This window comes from Dermochelys coriacea, chromosome 17, assembly GCF_009764565.3.
Source record: "Dermochelys coriacea isolate rDerCor1 chromosome 17, rDerCor1.pri.v4, whole genome shotgun sequence".
Lineage (NCBI taxonomy): Eukaryota > Metazoa > Chordata > Testudines > Dermochelyidae > Dermochelys > Dermochelys coriacea.
Window position 1 is genome coordinate 13278109 of NC_050084.1, and position 23648 is coordinate 13301756.

Genomic DNA, 23648 nt, shown 5'->3' on the forward strand with positions numbered 1-23648 from the left:
TGTATGGGGCAAAATGTTTATTAATACAGTTTTCCAATTTATTGAATCCATGGTTTATACAAAGAGTGAATTTACCGGCTTCATGCCTAGTGTTTTCTGCCCTAGATTTCATACCTAGACTTCTAAAAAGACAATAACGTTCTCTTCCTGACACTCTAATATTAAAGTTGGTTTAGAAAATGCACTGATCATCCCTTCAAAATATTCTTTTCCTCTGCTATGACGTCTTCAGGCAATCAGCAAAAATATCTGTGTGTTTCTGGTTGCTACCTACACTGATGGACAGCCAACTGAAAATGCAGCATGGTTCTGCAAATGGTTAGAAGAGACTGTGAATGACTTTAGGTTTGGCAAAACCTATCTGAAAGGCATGAGATACGCTGTGTTTGGCTTGGGAAATTCAGTATATGTGGACCACTACAACACGGTGAGTTTCTCTGGATTTTCTTTTTGTTTTCTGATCCTGAAGAATTGCTAAGCATCTTCAGTGTCTGCAGACATCAGTGAGATTGATAGTGTTCTTCACCGCTCAGGTTAGGCAGTTAGTGTTCTGGAGATTCCTTGCTTTTAAGAGGAAGTTGGAAAATTAGATGTTTAAAGGATGCAGTATTTAAGGCCAGATCCAACTCCCCTTCAAATGCAGCACCCATTCAAAGCAAAGAGGAATGATTCCTATTGGTACTATGTTAACCTGTGGATTGTTTTCCTCAGGATGGCAATTCAGATACTTGTAAAACTATATGGTAACTCTGATCCTCAGCCTTCGTAATATTTACAGAATACATTTTGTAAATCTCTCATTGTGAAATGAATTTCCAGGCTTTTAAAACCAGTAATTAGTAGATAAAGCTGTTATATTTGTTTTGTCAGAAGCTGTTCTGTATGTTTTTTAAAAAGCAAAATAAACCACTGACTAGTTGCCTCTCTCCTTTTTTTTAAAGTACTCCTTTCTCTGCATTTCATTTACTATACTGGATCATGTAAATCTTGATATTCACCAACTATGTGATAGTCTGATGGTGTTTAACTTCATGAACTGACTGAGATTATCTAAATCAGAAAGAGAAAAAAGATGTAGTTTATCAGACTAATGTACTTGTACAGTGCTTGATGGCCTGATGGCAGCACCTGGTATTCTGCATACATAGGTTTCATTATTACTAGCAAATGCTGTGAAATGAAAAACTATCCCCTAAAACACATCTATTATAGAATCCTTGAAATACAGGGCTGGAATGGATCTCAAGAAGTCATCAAATCCAGCGTCCTGCGCTGAAGCAGGACCAAGTAAACTTAGACCATCTCTGACAAGAGTTTTCCAACCTGTTTTTAAAATCTTCCAGTGATGGAGATTCCACAACCTTCTTTGGAAGCCTCTTCCAGAGCTTAACTATGCTTAGAGTTAGAAAGTTTTTCCTATTGTCTAACCTAAATCTTCCTTGCTGCAGATTAAGCCCATTACTACTTTTCCAACCTCAAGTGGACACGGAGAACACAGTCCTCTTTAGAACAGCCCTTAACAGATTTGAAGACTGTTAGTGGGTCCCTTCTCCACCTTCTTTTCTTAAGACTAAACATGCACAGGTTTTTTTTTAACCTTTCCTCACAGGTCAGGTTTTCTAAACCTTTTATCATTTTGTTGCTCTCCTCTGGATTCTCTCCAGTTTGTTCACATTTTTTTCTACAGTTTAGCACCCTGAATTGGCAGACTCAGTGGTGATATCAATACTGTTTTACTGATGAAGAAACTATGAGATATAGAGCTAAGGTTTAAGTTCATACTCTGCATCTAACAGAGCTGGTATCAGAGCGCAGAAATCCCTGGTTCCCAATCACTTAGTCAGCCTGCTATGGCCATGCATCTAGCCACATCTTTCTAAATTCCTGTCCAATTTGTTTTCTGAATTACTGTCTCTGTGAGTTCCTGTGCCTTGTTAATGGGCTTTTTTCCCTCTACTGTCCTAGGTTGGAAAAAACATTGACAAATGGCTGTGGATGCTCAGTGCTAGTCGTGTCATGACTCGTGCGGAGGGGGACTGTAATGTAGCCAAAAGCAAGCACGGCAGCATCGAGGCTGACTTCGACGCTTGGAAGGCCAGGTTCCTTGCTAGGCTCCATGCACTTTGCAAAGGGGAGAAGAAGCCCTGTAGCGGGAACTGTAAGAAAGGCAAGTGCAAATCCAAAGGGAAGCAGAGCAAGGAGGGATTGGATCATGAACAAAGGGTGTCGGAGCAGGAGAACACTGAGGTAGGACCAAAAATCACAGGGCATTACTTCTGTGACAAGCCTCTCTTAGCTGGGTTGGTTTAAGGAAATCTGTGGGCTCTCTTGGAGAGGTATTGGACTCCTCCCTTTGCTTCCCCAGCTCTAAGGGCTTGGATCCACTATGTGACCTTTTCCCTCACACCGGTCCCTTGCTCTTGTGCCTTGGGGAGGGTACAAGTAGAGGGCCAGAAAAGAAGTAGAACTGGAGCTTGTGTGTGTGAAGGGGAGTTAGGGGGAATGGTACAAGGAAGTTTCCCTTTAAATGGTAGCAAGGATGTGGCAGAGCTAACATAAAGGGGAGCCATGCTGATTTCTCAGAGGGGTCTTAAGTTATCTCCACCGCTGGGGTGAAGCTTCTTATTTATTGTGCCATAGGAGCAGTTAACAGCATCACTAGCATTTCAGTCTGTCGCTGGTCAGGTGGGCTACTTTGATCCAGGGTCTCTTTTCAGCTGCAGATTGGCAGCATTGTCTGAGGCAGCTCTGTCTCTTCTTCTGAATACTTACATGTCTAACTGCTTGTTTCTCTCCCAGTGTTTGTGTTAACAGGTTTTGATTAGGGGATCATCTCTTTTGCTCTGTAGAAAGTGAAAGCAACAGTTGCTGATGCTGAGACACTTGAATCATCTATCTCGAGCACAGGACATCATTTCTAGTGCACTAGAGACCTTACCAGAAGACAGTTGCTCTTCTCCCTAGATGGGTTTGAAGGTGCAAGGCTGCCTCTTCCTGAGGCTACCACAAGAGGAATAGGCTTTGTTAATATTGATACAGGACAGCTGCTGTGCCTGGCTCTTTACAGGGGAGTAAGACAAGCCCCCTGCCCTGAGGAGTTTACAATTTGAACAACAGTTCCCTTCCTGTTTTGTTCACTGTGATATTGATCACTCTGGTGTGGATTTTCAACGGAGCCTAAGGGATTGAGGTGCTTAAATCCCATGGGAGTTGGGTGCCTTTGTCCTAACCTCTGATTTAAACTGCCAATGACATGGTGGCAAATGGATGGATCAGGAAAGAGAGAGAGTGGAATGAATCTGGAAGCCAGATTTACCAGGAGACTGAGGGTCAAATGCTTTGTGTACTCTTAAATTCATTGAAAAAAAACAATTCATCAGGCTTTTTATTGCTACAGCTGGGGGTTGTGTGCCTTGTATAGGTCAAATGTCCCATCGTTAACCCTTCCAGAAGTCTTTGCCGCATGTTGTGTAATTGAATCAGCAGGCTCGAATAGGCAGGTGTTTATATTTAATATAGTACGCAAGCTTCTAAAATTCCTTCTGCAATCTTTATTGCATAGATGGAGGATTTATTTGAAACCACCAGCGAGGAGGAGTCGGGCACTGAGGAAGATGGAAGCCGTAACTCTGTCATTGATGTTGAAGATCTGGGCAAAATTATGGTTCACATGAAGAAGGCCAAGGTACTGCTATTAGAGCAAGCTCAGTACTTGGAGTTTTTTTATCATCAAGGTAGTGAGTTGATTAAAATATTACTGCTCCGGCTTGTAGCTATATAGGTAAATTATAAACTAAGCAGTAAATTCAGTTGGCTATCGCCTAAGGACACAACAAAAATGTGACTTAAAATATTTGGAGGTAGGTTGGGAAGTGCTCTTTTTCCCCCTTCAAAAGTTTTGGCAACAGTCTTATTTTAAAGTTACAGGAGTGTAGTAAAGGGTGCTGACGCCTGGAAAAATGTGGATTGAAAAGTGCACAGAGTACAGCTCTTGGCAGCATAGATGTTTCGTTTTTAAAATTTCCCTCCAATTGGGGGGTGAACAATATGATGTCACCATGATGCCACGGTACAATGGATAAAGCTCCATTTTAGGTGGACAAGCAGATGACGATGACATGCCTTTATCGCAGAGGGGGGCAAACTATGGCCCATGGGACCATCCTGCCTGGTCCATGAGTTCCCGGGCAGGGAGGCTCACCCCCGGCCCCTCCCCTGCTGTTCCCCCTCTCCTGCAGCTACACTGCTGCGCGGGCAGCGGGGCTGCGAGATCCTGCCGCTCTGAGTGGCATGGTAAGGGGGTGGTGGCGGTGGGGGCACGTGTGGCGGTGCAGGGGTTGGGTGAGGGGTCCCTGGGGGCAGTCAGGGGACAGGGAGTGGTTGGATGAGGTAGAGGTTCTGGGGCTGTCGGGGAACAGGGCAGGTTGGATAAGGCGTGGGAGTCCCGGGGGGCCTGTTGTGGGGGGTGGATAGGAGTTGAGGCAGTCGGGACGGGGAGCAGTGGGGATTAATAGGGGGTGGGATCCCGGGGGGGCGGTTCGGGGACAAGGAGCAGGGGGTTGGATCGGTGGGGGGTAGTCGGGGAGGGGGTGGGGGTCAGGCTGTTTGGGGGGGGGGCACAGCCTTCCCTACCCAGCCCTCCATACAGTTGTGCAACCCTGATGTGGCCCTTGGGCCAAAAAGTTTGCCCACCCCTGCTTTATAGAGACTGTGGCATGACAGTATCTTCAATCATGTTAGACAGCTGAATGCTTTTGTGTAACAGGGAGGCTTTCCCCTGTAAGGGCCAGTCAGCCCTGTTCAGTTAGTCCCACCCTGCTACACCTGCGCTGGGTGTTGGATTTAAGAAGAGGAGCTCCATGCAGAAGCAGGCCAGAATCCCTGGGCTAGGGAGGAGAACAGGTGAGCTGCCTGAGGATGAAAGTCCAGCAGTTGTGTGCTGGCTGGGGTGGGAGCAGATGGCTTGCTCCTAAAAAAGTAAAAAGCTGAGTGTGAGCTAGGAATTGGCTGTGGCCTGCCAGGGTCCCTTTGAAGGAGGGTAGACCTGACTTGGATGGTTGGGGTGATTGGATCTGGAGGTGAGACAGGCCATTGCTGCTGGAAGCCCTCCTGTAAAGAAGACTTTCTTTTGTTCTGGTGTTGCATTGGACTTAGACTAAGGGACTTTTACACTGGAAGGGATTGAATGTTTAAAGTGGCTTGGCTGGAGGGCCATGTCACCTCTCTGGCAAGAGTAGGCTGAAGAGTGTTAAGGGGAAACTGAGGTGCAAGTGCTGCAACACCTGGTCTTGCAACAAGGGGAAACTTTGGGACAGTCAGCTGTGCTCATGTTGTCACAAGAGTGCTTGCTAGCATGAAGTTTTGATTCAATTATCTTTCCTGACTAAAGGAGAAAATTGGAGAGTCTTTCAGGAATTTAAGAGAGCAGGAATTAGCTCTATGCACTGGGACTGTCACTTGCTATATATTTGACCTGTTTGTAGAATAATGCAGCTCTGACTTGGTTGATGCCTCTAGGGGTGACTGCAGCATAAATGTCTAATAGAAAAGAAGAAAAATAAAGGTTTGAAATGCAATGGGGCTAGGACAGGGCCAGAAGTTTCTCTCTTTGGAAATACAGGTGCATACACAAATATTGACTCTACTTTGGGTTCGTAGAGGAGAAAGTGGTGTTCCTGAACAATGAATGGGAAGTGCCCTCAGAAGTTATTGCATAGAAGTTATTTTTGCCAAGTGCAAAGATGAGTTTTCTACTACAGAGCTAGGACTACTATTTTATGTTGGTTTTATTAAATGCTCTCAGTAGCCAAAAGTGTGTGTTTAAAAAAAAAAAAAAAAAAAAAACCCACAAACAAACAAAACCTCCTGCCTCTGCTACATGCTCATTATTCCTGTTATATTGCAGATCTGTTTGGATTTATCTAATAAGGCATCTGAGGCAATAACTGTAAAGTTTCAGTTGTGTGTGCAATAAAAATAATTGGTGTGCACATTTCTTTGTGGTCCATAACAGTAATGGCAGTTACCAGTTAGTTCTAAGAGACAGTTGGAGAGAAATCTGGCAGGCCTGATCTTCTATTGCCTCAACACCCAAAACTCTAATTGATTTCAGTGGGAAACATGGGAGTGCAAGGAATGCAGAACCCCTTGAAAAGGGATGGAGCTGTCTGAGGATACTTCATCTCTTTTCTCAAGGGGAAATTCTGAGATTAGCGGGTTTCTCCCCTGAGCTCATACTGCCTCATTAACTGTCATGGGGGAAGATGGGGACTGTATCTCAATGTCTACCTTTTCTTAGTATAGTGTCAGCTTAGTATCTGTATCTCCATTGTGGGGAAACTATTTTCCACTTACTAGATCTTCCTCACCCTTAACACGCTTTGATCCTATTTGCAATAGGGTACGGTCCTCCTTTGGCTTCACTGTCGCACGTATTCACCACTAGAGGTCACTGGAGAAAAGAAAAAGGGATTCTTTGTGTATGCAGTGTAGTTGTAGCTGTGGAGGTCCCAGGATATGAGAGAGACAAGGTGGGTGAGGTAATATCGATTATTGGACCAACTTCTGTTGGTAAGAGAGACAAACTTTTGAGCCACCTTGAGCTCTTCTCCAGACTTAAAGCTTGAAAGATTGTGTCTCTCACCAACAGAAGTTGGTCCAATAAAAGATTCTTTTTGGTAGCCTTCATTTGTGACATGACTTGAAACCACTAAAGGGGGAAAATAATTATTTTTGCAACCATTAGACCTCAAGGTTTCGCTGACTAATAAAATCTAGCAACAGCATAAGGAATGTGCAATGTAAAATAAAAATATGCATAGTCCATTGTCTAGTTTATGAACAAGCAAATGACAACAGTAAACTACAACTGCTTCCTAACGTTTTGTGATCGCTGCCCTGGTAGTGACCAGAGTCAGAATTTCCAGTATAATTGAGTGTTACAAATAGACAACAAAAACTCACTGTTGCTTGACACTTGGCCTTTCTAGGATCTAAGATGGAGTTTTCTGTCTCTACTCTCATCCTCCCCTTTTGTCTGTGGAGCTGGAGTCTTTTATTAATCCCCTCCTCCCTAAAGTGGTTTATTTGTGCAGACTCTATGTAGGTTGGCTATCCCAGAAGTGCAACCCCCTACCCCATGCAATCTAGGGACTCTATTCTGCAACTCTTACACTAGTAGACCCACTTGAGCTCAGGGAGGCTACTTGTAAGAGTAAACTACTTCTTGTGCGTTCTGTAGCTGTCTAAGATTTTGGATTAATTCATAAAGCTTAGACTTGGGAAGTATTTTTTCTTTTATCTCTTCCCCCATGGATATTCCATCTAAAAACCTCACCTGTGGCAGTTAAATACCTCCAAAGCATCCTCAGGGCAGGACTGCACTTAAAATGCTGCAGCGCTTCAGTGAAGATGGTATGGGGGGCTTCTCCTGTCAGCATATTTAATCCATCTCTGTGGGAGGCAGTAGCTATGTTGACAGGACATTGACATAGCTCTGTCTAGGTCAGTATAACCTGCATCGCTCAGGGGTGTGGATTTTTCATACCCTCTCGTGATGTAAGTTTATAGTTGAAAATCTGGCCTTAGTCAGGCCCGGGGGAAGACTCTTGTATTTCCTCTAGCTATGTGTTGGCTGTGTGTGTTAATGTCTGAAAGTTGCATTTCGTTCTTCTTTTAAAAATTGCTTGTCAAGGATAGGTTTCTTAACTACAGTCATATCCTGCTATTAATTTTAATGTAAAAACTCTAGTTGACTTCAGTGGAGCTCCATAAACAGAACGATGACAGGATATGACCATATTGCTGCATTCGAGCAGCTAAATAGGTGGCTGTCTGTATCATTAGCTATGAGAATGCATTGCTTTGCTTCTGCGATGAATGTCCCGGGGAATACGCAGACTAACTTACTAATGAATTTGTGCAAATGCTTGAATTGTGGAATGATCCCATAGGTGCAGTCATTTATTGTAATAAAAATAAACACTGAAGATGTGATATTAACATGCAGAAGAATTTGAAATGTGAAACTAATTCTTCATTATCGAGTTGTCTGATTTCCAAGATGGAAGGTACTGTTGTTGGTTAAGTCCAAGGCATCCTTCTTTGCAGAGTTGTCCTTACTTCAGCTGCTGTGCATTAGTGCAATGAGAGCTTTTGTCTTTCAAATTAAGATAATTTTAAAAACCAATTTACAGAATACTGAGTTGCATGTGTTGAATATTTAAATTCACAGGGCCTGATTCTGATCTCACACTGACTCTACTGAAATCAATGGGATTACATCACTTTGACTTAAAATGGGATGAGTGAGAGCAGAAAGGGGCCAAAAAATCTATTTGTAGAATACGTTGTTGTATCTTAGCTTCTGATTTTTTTTTTAACAGTGATGATCTATAAATATTTCAGGCTTTACTATATGATGTCAAACTCGTCCTTCTAATATTCCTCTGGCTTTGGGATGTACACTTCTACATTTCCTTTGTGCGTAGGGGACAGTAAAAGATAATTTTTGAAGATTTTTAGGACCTAATTTTAATCTATTGTGTGGCTGTGTAAGGACTGGTAGCAGAGATTTGAATGCCTGGGACGTCTAGTCATAAATCCTTGTTGTCTTGATTTTTATGCTATGGCAGCATGAGCGAGATCATGACAGCAGCATCTTAATAATGCATGTTTGTTCAGAACTCTGCAGTTAATCTTCATTTAATTTTGCTGAATGAAATTCCATCTCCCATTACATGACTTGCTGGGAAATCGAGACCAGATTTTTGCTGTAGGTATTGCCTTTTACACACTGCAAGTTTCTTAGGATTATACAAAATATGGCATTTGATATAGGCAGCAGACCTTTTCTCATAATGCAAGGAAAAGTGGACTTAAAAACTGATAAAAGGAAATACTTTTTTTTTTTACATGACAAAGAGCTAACTTGTGGAATTCACTGCCACAAGCTAAAATGGAAGCCAAGCCCTTAACAGAATTCAAGAAAGGGATTAGATCTTCATATAGATAAGGGGTTCTCAACCTTTTTCTTTCTGAGGCCACCCCCAGTGTGCTACAAAAACTCCATGGCCCACCTGTGCCACAACAACTGGTTTTCTGCATATAAAAGCCAGGGCCAGGGTTAGGGGGTAGGAAGTAGGGCAATTGCCTGGGGCCCCACACCACAGGGAGCTCCAGAAAGCTAAGTTGCTCAGGCTTCTGCTTCAGCCCCAGGTGGTGGGGCTCAGGGTCCAGGGCTTCAGCCCCATGCACAGGGCCCCAGTGAGTCTAACACTGGTCCTGCTTGGCGGACCCCCTGAAACCTGCATGTGACCACTGAGAAAACATCCACAGTTTTGTAAGACAGGATAAAATAAATGCCAAGGCATATTAGAAATCTCCATGCTTTAAGAGATAAGGCAACCACTAACTGATGGGTGGTTAGGAATAATTAGCCCAATGGGGAGGTTACTTCATAAGTAGTCCACCATGGGGTTTCTTGCACCTTTCTCTGAAGCATCTGACACTGGTAACTCAGAGACCGGATGCTAGATTAGATGGAATGCAGTCTGACCTAGCAAGGTAATTCCTATGTTTTCTTGTTGTTAGCTGTAATTTCAATTTTGTTGCTTTTCAAACAGAGAATATGGCTTGGTTTTATTCCCCCAACCAGCTTTTGTTTATCAGAGGAAGGTGTTGGCTTGTGACAGATTTAACAGCTACTTCTGCTTTTGATTGATAAAAATGTGGTGCACCTTCTCTGTCCTCTAAAGTAACTCCCCAGAAATGTGTTTATCAGATAAATGTGAAATTTAATGGATGTATTTTTAGCCTTTAAATCTATGGTCATTAATCACAGAGATACAGTTTCTTAATACAGTGTGTCTGCCACAGCTGGATGATTGTGATAAACTAGAAGTACAGATCTGTCCTACCAAAAGGAATTGCTTTATTAACCTTCAGATTTATAATCACCTAATTTTTTTGATCTGTTGAGAGCTAATCACGCATGCATATTTTTCTTTGTACTATCTTAATATTAATGTTCTTGTTTTGTTTCCAAAACAAACAAGTTTAATGTGTGTGGATACAGTTGCAAAGTTAAAATACAAGGGCAGAGGGAAGAAAAGAAAAGAGGTAGTTGGAAATGAACCATGTGTTCAGGATAGGATTTGAAGTGGGGGACTAGGAGTCAAAGACTTTAGGATACTATTCCTGTTCTGCCACAGATTCACTGTGTGTTCTTGGGTAGGTCACTTGATCTCTCTTGGCTCATTTTTGCCATCTTGTAAAATGCGGTGGATATTTACTCAGCTCCTGTGGGGTTTGTAAACCTCAGTGTTCATACATTTATTTGAGAGCCTTTATAGTTTTATCATTGTGAAAGGCCAAATCTTACTGTCTTCGCTTAAAGAAAACTTTGAGTGAAGTTGGTGGGAGCTTTCCTTGAGTAAGGAAACAAGTTTTGGTTCAAAATCTGTGCAAGAAGCATGGTGTCAGCTGTTGGTATCCAAACCTAACTGAGTGAGCTTAGCGTTCTGAATTGTAAAGCTTCAGTTAGTTGTGGAGTAGGGTTGCCAGATGTCTGGTTTTCGACCGGAACGCCCAGTCAAAAAGGGACCTTGGCGGCTCTGGTCTGCGGTGCTGACCAGGCCATTAAAAGTCCAGACAGCGGCGCAGCAGGATCCAGGGCTAAGGCAGGCTCCCTGACTGCCCGACCTCCAAGTGGCTCCCAGAAGTGGCTGCCCAGGTCCCTGTGGCCCCACGGCCCATGGTGGGCCAGGGAGGCTCTGTGCGCTGCCCCCACCCGAGTGCCAGCTCCGCAGCTCTCGTTGGCCAGGAATTGCAACCAAGGGGAGCTGTGGGGCGGCACCTGCAGGCACAAGGGCAGTGCGCGTAGCTGCCTGGCCGTACCTCTGCCTAGAGGCTGCAGATACTTGGTGGCCCTTTCCTGGGAGCCATGGTAAGTGCTGCTGGGACCCCGCACCCCTTCCCACGCTGTCCAAGTGTTTGGCATGGACCCTAAATGGCAGTGAACCCTGAAAGTTTGTCTTCTCTCTTGCCAAAGCGTGCTCCTTTTCTCTAAAGTTGGGGTTATTCTGAAATACGTTACCCATCAGGTCCTTTCTTCATTTTAAGGTTGCACAGCTTTGCTTCCTTCAGCAAATTGGTTGATTTTTTGTTTGAGCACTTCAGAGAGTTGATGGACAGAAATCCCTCTGTCATTTGTGGCAGTAGTATCTAGTGCTGAGATTGAGACTTTGTTGTGTGAGGTGTTGTATGTACACAGCACGAAAGTATGTCTGTCCTGAGTTTAAATACGCGAGATGGACAAAGGGTAGGAGAAAGGAAGTAGTATTGACTCAATTTTACAGATGTAAACAGGGCGTAACTATGCGGTAAACTGATATATTAAACTGTACCTGTAAACTAATATGGAGTAACCTCTGGGTACAAAACCATGCCATGGAGTTTGTCTTGGTTCGTAGTACAGGTAGGTCTTAGCCAGGGAAACAGAGTTAACCTGTTTCTGCCAATAACCTTATATAATTGTAGCTCTAGGGGTGCTAATCTCGCTCTACTGATGAGCGCAGTGTTGGCCTTTTGTATACACTTGTGACGTGTAGGTTAGGAAATGATCTGTGGTTGATCAAGGATACCGACCCATCTCAAGTGGGGTTGAAAATAACTCTGCCTCTAGGCAAGGACAAATTAGGCTTGATTTGATTTGGGATGCAGGAGGTTGAGGGGTTTGGACTGTGGGAGTGGGCTCTGGGCTGGGGCAGAGGTGTTGGGCTGGGGGTGCGGGCTCTGGGGTGGGGCTGGGATGAGGGATTTGGGATGTAGGAGGGGGCTCTGGGCTGGGATCGAGGGGTTTGGAGGGCGGGAGGGGGCTCAGGGCTGGGGTGTGGGAGGGGGGCAGGGATTCAGGCTCTGGATGATGCTTACCTCAAGTGGCTCCCGGAATCAGCGGCGTGTCTGCTCTTTGGCTCCTATGCAGAGGCGGCTCTGTACGCTATGCGGTCTGCAGACACTGCCCCCACAGCTCCCATTAGCCACGGTTCCTGGCCAATGGGAGATGCAGAGCCAGCACTTGGGGCAAGGGCAGTGTGTGGAGCCCCCGTCTGCCCCATGCATAGGAGATGGGGGACACATGCAGCTGCTTCTGGGAGCTGTGCAGAGCCTCAGCAGGCAGGGAGGCTGCCATAGTCCTGCTGTACCACCGACTGGACTGTTAAATTGATCAGCGGTGCTGACCACAGCTGCTAGGATCCCTTTTCGACTGGGTGTTCTGGTCGAAAACCAAACACCTGGCAATCCTACCCCAAACAATTACTGCCTGACTAGTGTTCAGTGATTCAGCTGAGGTTTTAGTCTGAATTAGAACTGACATATTAGCTCATCTAGTCCATATTCTTGCCAGGACAGTGTTGTTTCCTATGGTCAAGGCCCTTTGTTTTCAGTTTTTGTTTTGTTTAAAAATTCATGGGAATTTATCTGGGTTTATTACAATAATTAAAAAATGGGTGAAAAATCAGTTCCAAAAATTAACGCAAGTCTTTCTGGGTAAATATCAGAGTTAATACTGGGGGATGGGAGGACCAAAAAAAAAAAAGCAACAAATAGAGAAGAGTAAGAGTATTGGAAATAAGAGAAGTTTAATGCTGTGGTTTATTTCATTAACTTTACATTCAGTATGTACAGTGCATGTGCATGCATGTATATCTTCCATTCCATTGCCTTATAACAGATGGCCTTGCATTGACACTTAGATTAACTTGTTAATGTAATGTAAATATCTATCTAATGTAATGTACTGGATTTTCTTAATATAATCAGTATTTTTGTGTACCTGTGTGGTACGAAATTCAGGTAAAAAAAATCAGTAAAAACTGAGTAACAGCTTTTGTACAAGCTGGGAAATTTTCAGTAAAAGCTGAAATCAAAGGGCCTTACTTATGGTACGTTTTTCTACGACTTTGTCCCTTCTGGTTTTAAATGTTTGAAACGATGGGGCTTTCACCACTTCCCTGGGGAGGCTGATAATCCTGCCTAAATTTTTCCCTTTCATTTTTGTTCATTATTGCTAGTTCTGTCCCCTTAGATAACACTAAGTAACTCTGTCTGCTTGGTGTTTGCGCCCTTCAAATATTTGTAGACTATCCTTCATTAAAAAGGTTGGATCCACTTGACTAGAAAACCAGTCTTCCAGAAGCCAGACCAACTTCTGAAGGTCTTTAGCATGTTTCTCCTGGGAGAATAAGTAATGGTCTGGACCATCTGTGAGACAGAGTTTTATCTTTTGGACATTATTGGTGGCAGCTGCCATGCTGGAGTAGAGAATTGTATAGTGAGTTATATCAACAGATTTTCTTCAGCTGTGACCCACTGAGAACAAGACCCACATTTAATGGGAGGTTAAAAAGACTTAAATTAACTGTGCGTAGTTTAATTTGAAATGGCTAATTTTATCCACAGAATGTGTTCTGAATATTTTGAATTCTACATAATGAAGCCAAAAATGCAGCTGAGGAGTTTTGACAGTTTCAGCTATAACCATCTGTGGAGGTGTCCTCCTCCATGTCTGCAGATATTGGCAGGACCCCCAAATAAACACACGCTGCTGAAAGAACTTTACGTTTTGTGTGCGCTTTCCAGGCATGTTTGTAAGAAATTCATATAAAGAAGCATTTGAAACATTGAGCTGTGAATTTGCAGATTATGAATGTTGTATGTTTGAAAGTTTCTATTCCTATCCTAACCCAAAACACAGAACCTTCTCTACTAAATCGGGCAACTGGTCCCATGTTCTGCCTTTTATAATAACTAATACTTGGTCATTCAGAGGAAGGTGGATTTCTCTGGCCTATTCCATAAAGTGCCTAGCTCATGGTGTTATGCTGTACATATAAGAATAAAGAGAAATACATTTCTTCCTGACCCAAGGTTGAGGTCAGCTTGTGCCCGGAAGCATGAGGTGTAATTGTCCTTATTTAGGTCCCAATGAAATATAGTAGCAAAACTCCTGCAGGCTTCAGGATTTGGGCCTTAAGTAGCAAAAATCTGAATTCCCAAGTTTTCACTGTCCTTGGACTTTTGCTGCCTGTGAATATAGAACAGAAAGATGAGTGTTTGGCTTGTTTTATTGGCAGCCACATTATTTCAAGGGCAAGAAAAGCTGGCTGTAGCCACTACTTGCTTGATTTGTTACAGAAAGACAATAAACTTGCCTTAGATTTACTTTAATGCTTCTTGCTAAATCACCCTTGAGAAGTTTACTCTTTGTGCTAAATTGTTTACTTTTGTTCTTTTCTTTCAAATCCTAAATAACAAACTTGAAAGGTTTATTATTAAGCAAATGAATAAATACAACTTCTAGGGCAGCAAGTTGCTTTTCCCTTCAAGAAATGTCTTGGATTAAATATTTACCAAACGCCAAACAAATTGAGTACTCAGCTAAGATTGGAACAAATGATTGGTGTTCTGTTTACACACTTTGAAATCAGCCTGGGGAAAAAGTGGTAGACAGTCTCTTAAAGGTAGGAAAAAATAAGAATTTATTTTTTGAAATTAAATAGACAGATTTTGATTATATTTTTCTAATTAAATAGACTCGTTATGCTTCAATACTTTGCTGAGATAATACAGCATATTATAGTATATAGAAAAATAGATATGCTAGGACACTTAATCATGCAAGATGACTTTTCTTGTATGCAAAGGTTGGTTCGGTATAGGATTTATTTGTACTGCACACTTATGTGAATTACTACATTTAATACAGCAACACAGATACACATTGTGCTTTCTACTCATGTAAAAGGGAATGCTCCTGCATCAGTACATGCTGTCCTGCCCACAGAGGAAGAACAAGAGGCAATGGGTTCAAATTATAGTATAGTAGATTTAGATTAAATCTCAGGAAAAACTTCCTAACTGTAAGAACAGTAGGACAATGGAACAAACTGCCTAGGGAAGACATGGAAGCTACTTCGTTGGAGGTTTTCAAAAAGAAGCTGGATAGCCATCTGTCTTGGATGCTTTAGACTCAACAAATCCTGCATCTTGGCACGGGTTAGCCCAGGTGACCCTTGTGTCCCTTGTAACCCTATGTTTCTATGATTCTATGCAGTATAAGAGCTGAAATTTTACCTTGTTACTCATTTTGAGTAATGCTGCACTCCGATAAGTTAATGGGATGACTATGAGTAAGGTACTGCCCACCTTGAGTAAGGGGAGGGCAGAATCTAGCCCAGACGTAAATTAGAGCTTTTAGAGAGAGATGCTCAATAGTTACTTAAAAGATGACTAACTTACCTTCTTTTTGCTTATATATGAAGCCTTTTCAGTAACATCAATATTTTATTGTCCAAGTGTCTTGATGAGTGAAGGTGGTGTCTTATATTGGACTTAGAAGCATGTTTATTTTAACAAGAGGGTTGTATATAAGACATGTGAGGTAATTGTCCCGCTCTACTTGGCACTGGTGAGGCCTCAGCTGGAGTACTGTGTCTTTAGGAAAGATGTGGATAAATTGGAGGGAGTCCAGAAGAGAGCAACAAAAATAGTGAAAAGTTTTAGGAAACCTGATCTATGAGGAAAGGTTAAAAACCTGGGCATGTTTAATCTTGAGAAAAGAAGACTGAGAAGGGGCCTGCTAATAGTCTTCAGATAAGTTAGGGTATAAAGAGGATGATAATCAGTTGTTCTCCATGTCCACTGAAGGTGGGAGAAGTAGTAATGGGCTTAATCTGTAGAAAGGGAGATTTACATTAGATATTAGGCAAAACTTTCAAACTATAAGGGTATTTAAACTCTGGAATAGGCTTCCAAGGAAGGTTGTGGAATCCCCAATCACTGGAAGCTTTTAAGAACAGGTTGGACAAACACGAGTCATGGATGGTCTAGGTTTACTGGGTCCTGCCTCGGCACAGGGGCCTGGACTTGATGACTTCTTGAGCTCCCTTCCAGCTCAACGTTTCTGTGATTTGTATTAGCGGACCTTTTAAGAAACTTTAGATGCATTACAAAAATGTTGGTAGAATTGCTGATGAAATGCTGTACTTGTATCTTAGAACTGTTTTTGAACAAACTATGAATGCAAAGAAGCAAAAGTTGGACCATGTCTTGCTAGTTTAGTAAGGGCCAGATTCTGTTATGTTCTGATGACTGATGCCTACTGCACAAGTAATCCTATTGAAATCAACAGGTACTACTTCAATATGAACAGGTAAGGTACTTCTCCAATATGAAGGGTGGGTAGAATCTATCCAATATGACTTCAATAATCTATCCCATATGACTTCCTGGAAGCAACGGCAAACTGAATTCTTTGATGGTTCTGAGCTGGCTCTAAGTGTTTTCTGAAAACTTCTTGGAGTTCAAATGAAATACGTACATGTCTTGAACTGTTTGAGTTACTGAATCTGGTCGGGAAGACCATGTAGAGCTCAGGAAATTAAGAGCAGTTGTTTGATTAGTATCTTTAATAGGATACTACGTTTAATAGTACATTTCTTTAATAGGAAGTAGAAATAAGCCAAAACTGAAAAAAATTATTGGAACTTCCTGGTACTGTGTGTGTGTGTGTGTGTGGCTACTGATTTAAAATAGACCTAGATCAGGGTGCTGATTAAAATGGACCTGGTTGTAAAACAGCTTGATTTTTGGGAAATCAGAATGACTCCATTTTTAAACATCATTTGTCTGTAACGTATGTATATTTTCTTTGAATTTAAGAATAAAAATGTAGTACACCTTCCATCAAATATCAAAGTAATTGTATATACTTCCATGTGTGCTGTCAGGGCAACTATAAATGGCAATACAATCTCAGAAGTGATACTCGTACAGCAATTATTCACAATTATCATGTACTCTTTTTTGGCCCTCCTTTTAACTTTATACTAATCTGTGTTGTTTCTTTATTCATATCAAACTAGACTTTGGGGATTAGCCATATTTGTAGCATTGTATCCTTGGAGAGTCTAATACTCTTGTTATACTGTGGCTGATAATGGTGGCTCTAATCTTAGTTGGGCTCAGTGATGAGATTTATTAGCATATTTCTAAACAATGCAGTTGGTTGGGTCTGCATTGACAGTCCTGAACTGATGCAGCATCACAGCATGAAAGGACAAGTTATGTTTCTGGAGTGTGTGATGCTCCAGATAGACATAAAACAGAGGTCTGAAGCACTGATCAGGAAAGGTCCTATAGTATTTAGTGTAAGAGTAGGAGAAACATTTCATGTCTCCAAGTCAGTAAATTGTCTTGCCTATTTAAAACCCTTCAGTGGTTTAAAACGTTTTTGGGGCATTCTTCCCTGACCTGTGCTAAATAACTGCAGTGCTGAGCACGACTGGAACTACTTTTTACCCAAGAGGTGGCTGTGGTTTACTGGCTGGGAGATGTGATCTGTGCACATATGGATCAGTTGTAAAGCACTTGGAGATGAAAGTCCCTATGGCTGAGGATTTTCAAAGGAATTTATGGGAATTGGGTTCTCAAAACCCATTGACTTTCTATGGAATTTAGATGCCAATCTCCATTAGACTCCTTTGTAAATCCAGGTATTTAAGTGTTTTGGACAGCATGACGAAGAAGTGGAGTGAAATAATGGATGATCAGCTTTTAACAAATGAATTGCATGAGTGCCAGGTTCATCTTGATGTGCCAGAATTGTTATCCAGTTTAATAGCTGTGATTTGAGATTGTTAGGAATATTCCTATGTCTAACTATTGCATATTTAGATAAATTATTGTAATTCATTCTCTTTTAACAGAAAGAATGTGAACTTGGGGAAGAAGCTGGCAGGACAGGTCCATCTCAGCAGAGCAGTGGGAAAAATGAAGAGAGTGAAAGGAGGGAGATGATCACTCCAGGTCTTAGAGATGCACTTGCAAAACAAGGTGAGGGTCCATTAGATGGTGTGGAGACCAGATTCTGGATCAGGCCTCAAAAAGTTTGAGTTGTTTGTTAGAATGGGTGCAATGTAAGGATTGCGAAGAAAGGATTGAGCTATTGTATGTCTTTTATTTATCTTGGGTTCCATGATGCCTGCATAATAGATATGGGACAAACTTTTTTGTAGGTGTCGCCCTCCTGTTGCAAAGTTAGGACACTAGTGAGATTGCCGAAACCAAGCAGTCCAGGCCTAAAATACTTCATAGGGCACAGCAGCTCTTGAAGTCATAAACAGTAGTATCTGATCAGGAATTTTGGAGTCTAGTGGTCACCAATCTTCTTCGTGAGCCAGTTTGTTAATGTTTTGGGAAGAAAACACCCTAGTGCATATCCAGCTCCCAAAAGAGAGGGCTTTTGAAGGGCATTTGAAAATTGGCCTCACTTCTAATATTTTAGTCCAGTACTTTCTTCTCAATTTCATACTCTGATTTCAGTGCTGAAATTGATTCAAATGAATCTGAATGGTCCACTGGAGGAAAACTAGATAATGACTTCTTTCAAGAACCATACGAATGATGTTATTGGACTTAAGGCCATTATTTTAAAAAACTGTACGTGAGAATGCATGAAAAATGCCTGATTTACAGCCCTGCAGACCAAAAGCCTCAATCCCCAGAACAAGTACAGCTTGGGCAAGGGTAGCACAATGCTCTGCAATGTAGCTCAAGGGCATATGAGAGAGTAGTTTGGTCTTCAGCTCTAAAGATGAGAGGGGAGTTCAGTTTTCATGCCCATTCACACACTAGTTCCTCTCCTGAAGTTTCTGAAAAAGGGTGTCTACTGTGATACAGATGTCTGATTTAATAGTTAGTCTGAGATGGTGAACTTGTTTCGTGTAAGTCAAACAGCTATGACCTTTCTGTAACATTTTCAGTCACTGACGGCGTGTTCTAGCTTCTTCGACTTGGTCACATGAAGGTGACTCAGCTCCATGCCCCAGCCATCCAGTCTTGTGCACATGCCTTTTTGTTTTGTTTTTTTGATTAAACTTAGACAGATGGAAAATGCATGGGAAATGCATAAAACTCAGAGTTAGAATAAAATAATCTAGCAAAGGCTTCGTAAGAAATTAAGTTCTGCAAAACTTGGCCACTAACCTGTAGTGCCTCCATGTGGGTATCTGTCTTGCTACTTGCTGACACCTGCGGAAGCCTGAAGTGTCTCCCACACATCCGGGTTGCTCAAGTCTTTTTTGGTTTTGTTGCCGAAGACCATAATTTTGGTGACAAATGCAATGTAAACTGCTGCAAAGTAGTTGAATATGTGGTGCACTTTTGTGCCCCTATGTAACTTTAAGGTCAAATCCTTTCCTAGCCTGTCGTCTTAGGAGCAGGAATCCTGGTAGATGCGTAGGGTGGAGAGGGAATGTGAAGCGCGATGGATGGCGTGCATTGCAGTAGCATCTATTGGAGATAGTAGAACATGCACTAGCTACCTGGGAATTTGGGTTCTGGCTGTTCCCTGGGTTGGAAGATTGACCCCGATGTGGTAGGCAGCATGGTAGCTGGTACCCTGCTAAGTGATCTGTGGAGACCTAAGGAGGAATCTTGTTCTGCTACTGCATAGATATGAGGGGAGAGGCTTTTACTGTCTCTTTCAGTTGGTGAAACACTTTGATGATAGGAAGTGATTATAAATGCTGCTTATGGCCCTGGCCCTTTGACATACTGGGGGCCATCAACTGCCATGGTAGCTGAGGACGCTCAGCATCTTGTGGGTTTGGGCCCCATGTTTGCATTGCAGTGCCCTGCCCAATAGTGAGGCTGCATTATGTCTTCCGGAAGAATGAAGCAAAGTGACTGCAGTGATTCAGGCAGCTTCACCTTTCCAATTGCCTTTAATTTGCTTTGGTTTTGTGGCTCTGACGAGATATCTATTTGGTGCTACATAAAAAACGTTCAGTTAGATGATCAAAATTGCACACAGAGCCCACTTTTCTCCAAATAAAGTTTTAAACACCAGAGCAGATCTGCCTGAGAAATTTCATCATTTGAGACGTTCAGGGAAGAATTCACTTTCCTGTTGGCAGATTGCATTTTTTTTAGGTACATGTGTCATTTACTTTTTCCACTTTCTGGAAAATGCCAGCAATCACAGTTGGATGAATAAACTTAGTCTCCAAAGAGTTAATTTAAGCATGCCCATTTCTGTTAAATTAAAACCTCTCAGTGAAACAGTTTCCCACTGTGCACTGAGTACACTATATTCACAAAAACTAGTATCAGAACATCCTGCTCTATGGGCGTTTAATTTGCCTTCTTTCTATTTTCACATGTCAGCACAACATTCTTCCAGAGATCAGACTATAGAGACATATTTACAAGGTGGTTTTAAAAAAAAAAATGCAGAGGATTCAAAAGATCATATAATTTATTTAGCAGTTACTGGTTGCTATGGGTTAAACTTCACTTTCTTTTCAACGTTATCCCTGAAGGCATAATTAACTTGAGAGAGAGAGAGAGAGTCTTAGCAATGAGTCTATTTCAAGTATTTGACTGTGGGTGTTATGTTTACAGTGATATTACTTTGCAGTGGTAATGTTTTATAGTAGATTTCATCTATTTAGGCAGACAGGAAATAGAAATTGAAAATAGAAATCAACCATTGATATTACTTTGTTTGCCAGAGCAAACAGTATGTACGTAGGGCTGAGACGTAGCTTATATTCTAACTACTTTAGTTGCTTATAGTTTTTCAAAACTGTTCCTTTTTGGCCAAAACCTGGTATGCTTGGTCTGAAGATGAATTTTTGTGTGTAGAAAAGCTTACCTCTCATGACTTCTAAGTGTTGGAGGCTGAATTCAGATGAGGATGGCAAACTTAAGTGTGGCTTTAGCTGTAGAAGCAGCCTTAAATTATGGTTATGATCGGAAGAGAGTGACTGTTAAAGTAATCCATTCTGAATCAACACATCTGTTCCTTGTGTGTAATCCAGGTCAGGTCTGCTTATTTTACTAATGCAAAAAACATGGTAAACTTTTACACTATCCCGCTAGCTTTACAAAATCAGCTGTGGCATAGGAAGCTGTATTCTGTTCTGGTTAATGAATCATTCATGGGATTTCAACTTTTCTGATTTGTAGAATACTTATTATCGGTGATAGACAAGTCAGAATTAACCCATCTTGACATGCAGATCCCAGGGTGAGGGCTGAGAATAAAAAAATCATAATTTGTCTAGTAAGCAGATTTGTCTCTAAGTGATTTTTTTTGTATCAATAAACATGATCCCCCACAGTGCCCATTTTGAAGTCTATATTGAGGACTGTAGCTACAGTCTTATGGTGCTTAAGAAGAGCACAGTAAAGAGGAACTTAAATAGTGGGAGTATAAATGCAAAAAAATAAGGCTGAGAACCCAAGCAGGGAGAAACTCCAAATAAGACTTCTTCCATGTCTCTGTTAACTTGGGATATGTCTACATTTTAGTCATGGGATGTGATTGCAGCTTGTGTAGATATACCTGAGCTAGCTTTAATCTAGCTAGCTTGGGGACTGGCGCAAAGAAGCTGTGGAAACATTGGCTTTAGTGTGGGCTAGCTGCCTGGGTAATTATCCATGTGCATTTCACAGTGTGTGTGGGTGTGTGTGTGTGTATTTAGTACAATGTGGCTGAGGTAATGTTACTTATATACTTACAAAGCAACCTGGGCCAAATTCTTCTGTTGGCTGGAAAGTCCATTGGAATTGTTCTGTGTTTACACCAGTGTAAATGAGAGCAGAATTTTGAGCCTTAACGTCCAGAATGTCCTCACTTTCATGGGGCTTGATTTCTCAGCCTTGATGATGTTGTATTTAATTATAACCTTAATTTTCTGTTTGTTAGCTGAAGGTAATGGAAATGCCAAATGATTGGGAATATCGATTACAATAGTATGTGTACTTTCTCTCATCCTGTTCTGTAATGTCAAAGAATCATCATGTTATAGAAAATTGGTTTCTTATTTGATGGGCCTTGGTAGAAGAGAAATCCAAGGGAAAGAAATAATAGAAGAGAACGCAGTATCTGAAATAGCAGGGGCTATTTCAGTCCTGTAACGTCTTTGGTGCTCTCTCATCCCATTAGGATGTCAATGTAAAGTGCTTTGATCTAAGATTTTCAGCGTGTGTGGGATGTGCAGGTGTTGACGTCAGGAAGAGCTCAGGGTCTATTTTCCAAATGCTCAGCATGCACAGTTGAGGCCAGACTTTTAAAAGTACTCAGGAGCTCCCATTGTTGATTCGGATGGCCAGAATTTCAAAAGGGTCCAACACCCAATATTCTGAGCTCTGTTGAAAATGTGAACTTGATTATGGGTACTGAGCCCCTTTGAAATTTCTGGCCATAAAGGCTAAATGTGCTGTGAAAGTGATGCTGCATTCTGCATAGACACTGTCACTGATTGGCTTAGGAAGCGTGATGTACCCCTATGTTGGTTGCATATTTAAAGTTATATTTTCATCTTTCAGACTTGGGGATGATGCATGTGTAAATCCCTGTGTATCAAGAGGAAAATAAAGCCCTTGAACTCCAGGGAGTGCTAGCAGTCTTCCTGCTGGGTTATGTATTGGTAACAACAGCGCAGCCACTAAAATGTATGCTATAGATGGAACAATAGAATTCAAATGTTCGTTGTGGAAATATTAACCATGAGTTGTGAAAACATAAAATAAAATTATTCTCACTCAAGTGACTGTAAGCAGAAGAATGCAGTGGTTTTAGATGACGAGGCTCTAAATCTGCGAAATTTACTTAGAGAATTTATGTATCTGTAAATAAATATGGAATATACAGTTAAAGAAATAATACCCTAAGAGCAGGAGTTACTGAGGCTGAGCAGGGTCATGGTGTGGGAGCTGCCAAGAGCTCATGGAGAAGTGACTATATTCATTTGCTTGGCTAGATGCATAGCATTAGTGGCACAGAAAGTAGTAATAATTGAGATTCTGTGGGCCTGATTAACCTTTTGCTTACATCAGTGTAAATCGATGAAGTTACAAATGTAAAACTGGTGGGGAGAAGAACTGGACATGTTCTATTTCTATTTTAGGTATATCAGTTTTTTTGAAAGGGGATGGGACTACTGGGGGGAAGGGTTGGAAGTCATGAAGCCTGTTAGACTTAGACAAAATACAGGTTGTAGACATAGAGACAGGTAAGGATAAAAGTCTCTCTGCATTCTTCATAACACTGTCTGCCCAGACAATAGAAGGTGTGTGGATTTTTTTTTTTTTTTTTTTTTAGAAGTTGAAAAAAGTCCTAGACATAAGAATAAATTTGCCCAGTTCATGAAATAACAGCTGGAGGAAAGAGATGCTTTTAAAAAAAAAAAAAAAAAAAACACCAAACAACTTGGTCTCTAGCAGCCGGTAAAACTGACGCACAGGCGTACATGGAGAACGTACTCTGAAGTTTCCATCAAGCATCGCATACCTCTTCATGCTTCAATTTCCCCCTCTGTAAAATGGGGATGATGATACTGGCCTCCTTTTTGTAAAGTGCTTTGAGATTTACTGATGAAAAGCACTATGTAAGAGCTAAGTGGTATTATTGGTGAGTGCACCCAGAGGCTCAGGTAAGGGTGAGTTTTCATTAATAGAATGATAAATACACACCAGCTCCTGATATCAGTGGTCACTGTATCGCATCACCCCTTGGCAAACACTGCCATTTGCCTTCTCGGTCCTCATCCTCAAAGGGAACCTGCATAACCGCTTCA

The 23648-nt window shown here is 41.7% G+C and overlaps 1 protein-coding gene across 7 annotated transcripts in view; it reads left to right on the forward strand.

Annotated features, from left to right (window-relative positions):
* The window catches only part of LOC119844693 (S-adenosyl-L-methionine-dependent tRNA 4-demethylwyosine synthase TYW1-like), a 123173-nt gene that overhangs the window by 6488 nt on the left and 93037 nt on the right, over window positions 1–23648 (forward strand). For all 7 annotated transcript variants that reach the window (XR_006276222.1, XM_043499423.1, XM_043499422.1 and 4 more), the window contains exons 6-9: window positions 233–427; window positions 1966–2247; window positions 3563–3685; window positions 17769–17895. Coding sequence is in view for 6 of the 7 variants with exons in the window: in XM_043499423.1 (XP_043355358.1) it covers window positions 233–427; window positions 1966–2247; window positions 3563–3685; window positions 17769–17895 (727 nt within the window). In the remaining variant the exon portion in view is untranslated. The remainder of the gene's footprint in view (window positions 1–232; window positions 428–1965; window positions 2248–3562; window positions 3686–17768; window positions 17896–23648) is intronic.